At 32.7% G+C, this 4,568-nt stretch overlaps 1 protein-coding gene across 6 annotated transcripts in view; it reads right to left on the bottom strand.

Moving 5' to 3' along the window:
* Positions 1-1,154: 1,154 nt before the first annotated feature.
* Positions 1,155-4,568, bottom strand: part of ETAA1 (ETAA1 activator of ATR kinase) — a 12,598-nt gene continuing 9,184 nt past the window's right edge. For 5 of the 6 annotated variants that reach the window (XM_079791940.1, XM_079791941.1, XM_079791942.1 and 2 more), the window contains one exon: positions 1,155-2,688. In XM_079791940.1, coding sequence (XP_079648066.1) covers positions 2,570-2,688 — 119 coding nt within the window. In that variant the 3' untranslated portion in view covers positions 1,155-2,569. Of the gene's footprint in view, positions 2,689-3,457; positions 4,250-4,568 lie in introns of those variants that run through there. The other variant, XM_079791943.1, reaches the window with a different exon arrangement.

Genomic DNA, 4,568 nt, shown 5'->3' with positions numbered 1-4,568 from the left:
CCCATGTATATAGTACATATACATGTTATTCAATTTTTTTTCCTGTTAATCTGTATTTATTTACAGGGATGTCTCAGCCAAGAACCCAGAATAGAAGGAAAATTATTTTTCCTTCCTACAGAGCAATATGCTATATCACATAGCCTAGGTGTGTAATGGGGTATATTCTATGATGTTCATACAATGACCAAGTCAACTAACGATGCATTTCTAAGAATGTATCCCCATCAAGTGGTACATAACTGTATTTATTTAGGTTATTGTATTTTCTTAGATGAATAATAAAGGCTACCTAGAATGTGTTACTCTACTGTACAGGGGTGAGCAAAAGTAGGTTTCTAGTTGTCAAGAAATTGATGAAAATAAAGAGCTCTGTGCCAAAGTCTGCTTGAATATAGTAAGTAGACTATAAGAATGTGTGAAACAATAAAGGCTGGCCATTTGAGCACTTATAAGATTGTACCTAAGTGCACTATACCATTGTGACATTCTTTTGAGTTAATAAAGCTACTGTAGCCCACCAGTGTGGCTCAGGGGCTGAGCGTCAACCTATGAACCAGGAGGTCGTGGTTCGATTACATGTTAGGGCACAGGCCTGGATTGTGGGCTCAATCCCCAGTAGGGGGCATGCAGGAGACAGCCAATCAATGATTCTCTCTCATCACTGATCTTTCTATCTCTCTCACCCCTTCCCTTCCTCTCTGAAATCAATAAAAATATATTAAAAAAAAAAAAAGCAATTGTAATAATCTGCATATTTTTCCATACAAATAACTGTAAACCTACTTTTGCTAACTCCTGTATATATGAAAATCTAATTTTCAAAATGATATGTCTCTATACAGCAATACCTTAAAATGCATATAATTATTGTAATATACTGTATTTTCCGGCGTATAAGATGACTGGGTGTATAAGAATGGAGTGCGGCCGTTTTTGAGCTCCCCCTACCGTATGCGGCGACCGCAGATTCTCCAGTCCGGCTCGGAAGTTTCAGCACCCGCCCTGAAAGTTCCGAGCCAGACTGGAGAATCTGCGGTCGCCGCCTATGGTAGGGGGAGCTCAAAAACGGCCGCACTCCATTCTTACACACCCAGTCGTCTTATACACCGGAAAATACGGTAGCTAAAAGACACTTGAATGGTGGTGAACAACCTAACAGATATTTCACACTTATAACTTTCCTCAGGTCTCTTAAAGCCATTTGGGATGAATAAAGCATCCTTATTGCCTTTATGCCCCCTGCTTAGATTTTACTTCTGGCCTAGCAAATTCCAAACAGGCAAAAAGAAAAAAGAAGAGTAACAGAAAAGAACAAATTTAACAAGTCAGTAAATTAATCAAGGGAAAATTACATAGTTATAGAAAACCAGAAATTATACCCTAGAATGATTTATTCTTTAACACAAGAAAATATGAGCATCATATTTAAACAGTCCTTAATGTACTTTTACTTTTTTCAGTTTTAGACTATAAAATAATTAATATGAAAACAAGTTATCTTATGTACTAATATTCTGCAGGAAATGGTACAATTGTTTAGGTACCCATTAGAATGCAAGAAATAATTCTAGCCCATCTGGCGTGGCTCAGTGGTTGAACATCAACCTATGTACTGGGAGGTCATGGTTGGATTCTCAGTCAGGGCACATGCCCAGGTTGCGGGCTCAGTCTCCAGTGCGGGGCGTGCAGGAGGTAGCCGATCAATGATTCTCTCTCATCATTGATGTTTCTATGTTTCTCTCCCTCTCCCTTCCTCTCTGAAATTGATAAAAAATATATTCTAAAAAAATTATTCTAATTCCAGTACAGTTTTAACTTGCCTTGTGACTTTCAGAATACAGTATTCATTTTTAATCTATACAATAAAGCTGGATCAAACGATATCTAAAGCTTCTGACAGTTCTCAATGTTAACGATGCTACATTACTCATATAGCCAACCCACTTTTTTCTAAAAGAAACTTCTTAAATTAGCATCTTCCCTAAAAATGGTGGAAAGAATTTTAGAAAATTCGAATTCAAATCTATTTCAGACTAGGAACTGAAAACAATAATTTCCTTACAAATAAATTGAGTAATTTCCTCTAATCATGTTCCTAAGAATGTGAAAGTATTAATTAAACTTCAGAAACGTATAAAAACCTTAAGGAACAGTTACTAAAAGTAAAAATATTTAAAAAATTCTCTCCTTTAACTTAGTAGGTTGAAGCTTTATATTAGGAAAAAAGCCCTATTAAAATAAAAAATTAACTAGACAACTATTTTTTGACAATCCCGTGAAATCACAGTATTTAAAAAAATAGATCTCCTTTTCTCTGTATAATTCTACTACATAACTGTTAACTTTCCTGAATTTCCAAAACTTACATGGAATTACTTTCACATACATCTCCAAGGAAAGTTTTCACTGATCAATGCAAACATGATTTATTAAATAAAGAAGTCCATGCTTTATAACTCAGCATTAAATTTCTCACAGAGAAATCAAGAACAATGTTTCCTATCATCGATAGGTACCAACTGTCTTTGTTAAGTCTTCCAACTACCATTTCACTAAAAAAGCCAAATTAAGTGGGAGCTGCCTGTACAGATGATGCCTGTGCCTTGGACATTCTGCGAACCAGTGCTTCTTGTCTTTTTCTCTGAATTTCTTCAGGAGAATACTTCCTATTTTTCTCTTCTTCCTCTAAAAAATTAAACAAAACACAAATACTAGAGTTACAGACTATAAAGTCATTCTTAAGATCTGTTTTTTTACTTTTTTATTACCAAGAGTTGTCACATTGGTTTGGCTATTAAGTCACACTGAACTACTATATGTGAAATTCCAAGTACAGACATAATGCTGTAGGCCAAAAGAAAACAAAAAAATCATTGATAAGTCTGTCCCTATTTAATGCACTCTTTTCAGTGTGATAAAATTCATTTGATTAAAAATGGTACATTTTGACTACCCAGCAAATAATTCTTGTGAATGACATCTAATTTATATAACAAACAAATACATTTAAAAGTCAGATTTTAAATGTAAAATAGTTAAAATATAATGTTTCAATTAGATACCAATACTTCAAATAGTGTATTTATAAGATAAGGTATATTCATATTCACCTCTATAGAACTCCATGATTTCATTTCAGCCATTCAGGAGAAATATTTTAGCATGATAGAATGAAATCCAGCATGTCAATAAACATGTAAATCACTGTCAGGTATTATCTTTTTATTTGGAGGACACAGTTTATATAAACATTAGAAAATTGTTTTAAAAAGCAAAATATATGAATAAATTCTTCAATTTGAATGTCTTTAATATATAAAAATGTGAAGCATTCTGATATATGTATATTCTTATACATACTTTAAACACACTATAAAATAAACAATATTTCAAATTAAACAAATGAAAATAAGCAAGTTCTATTTTAACAAAACATCCAATTTTATCTCGGCCAAAATACTGAGTTCTAATATAATGAATTTAATTCAATAGTTAAGTCACTTTGAGCTAATATAATAGATTATATTAATAAGAATAAAGCTTTAAATAGCAAACCTATTTCCTCATTTAAATGCTTTAAAATTAAGACCATCACCATACTACATCTTTAAATAACCTTGTATTGTATTCATAAAACTGTTTATGTTGTAAAATCTGCCTTTCAAAGAAGTAAATAGGAATCTGTATTATCAGAAGAAAAATATTATTTATACTGACATCTAAACAAAGGTTCAGAATTTGTTACAAGACATTTCTCTTGTTAACTAAGGGAGATATTGTCTAAAATATATCATCTGTCTTCCCTTTCTTTCTTGGTATAATCTGAATCAGAGCCGGTGTTCAGGGTAAGAGGTATGTATTTTGAATAAACTTCCTAATGATTCTGATGTCTTTTATTTCCTAAACTATTTATCTCAGAGTGTAGCTTTTTTTCCTTACAGAAAGATACAAGATACTTAAAATCAGCTAGACTAATTATCTAATATTTTAGCCTTAAGCCTGAGAAACACAAGAAACTCAGAATACATGCACACACAGTTTACATTCAATTGACCATAAGTTTGGAAGGAATACAGGTTAATAATCCATGACGACAGAAAAGAATATAGCTCCCTAAAATTGGCCTTACAGTTGGCTTGGTGATACTCTGGAAAATAATTTCAAAGGATATAATAAAGTCACACCATGAAAATTTGATTTAGAGAGAGTCATCCATTTCTCCCATCAGCCCTTCCTTTAACTCAATCTGCAATAAAAATACATAGCAAAGTCTCAAACTATTGCAAGGTACAAAGCAGGAGTGACTCTAAATCTTAATCTAAAGCAGGGGTCAGCAAATTTGTTGTTGTTGTTGTAACAGGTCAGAAAGTAAATATGCTAACCTTTGCAGGTCATATAATCTCTTAATCTAGCTGCTCAACTCTGTCATTGCAGCATGAAAACAGCCACAGACAACATATAAACAAATGATGTGGCTCTGTTCAGATACAAATTTATGTAGGGACAATAAAACTAGAATTGATTATAATTTTCAAAAGTCACAAAATATTCTTCTTTTGATTTTT

The sequence above is a fragment of the Cnephaeus nilssonii genome (genome assembly GCF_951640355.1).
Source record: "Cnephaeus nilssonii genome assembly, chromosome: 15".
Taxonomy (NCBI): domain Eukaryota; kingdom Metazoa; phylum Chordata; class Mammalia; order Chiroptera; family Vespertilionidae; genus Cnephaeus; species Cnephaeus nilssonii.
This window is presented reverse-complemented; position numbering and strand designations above follow the sequence as displayed.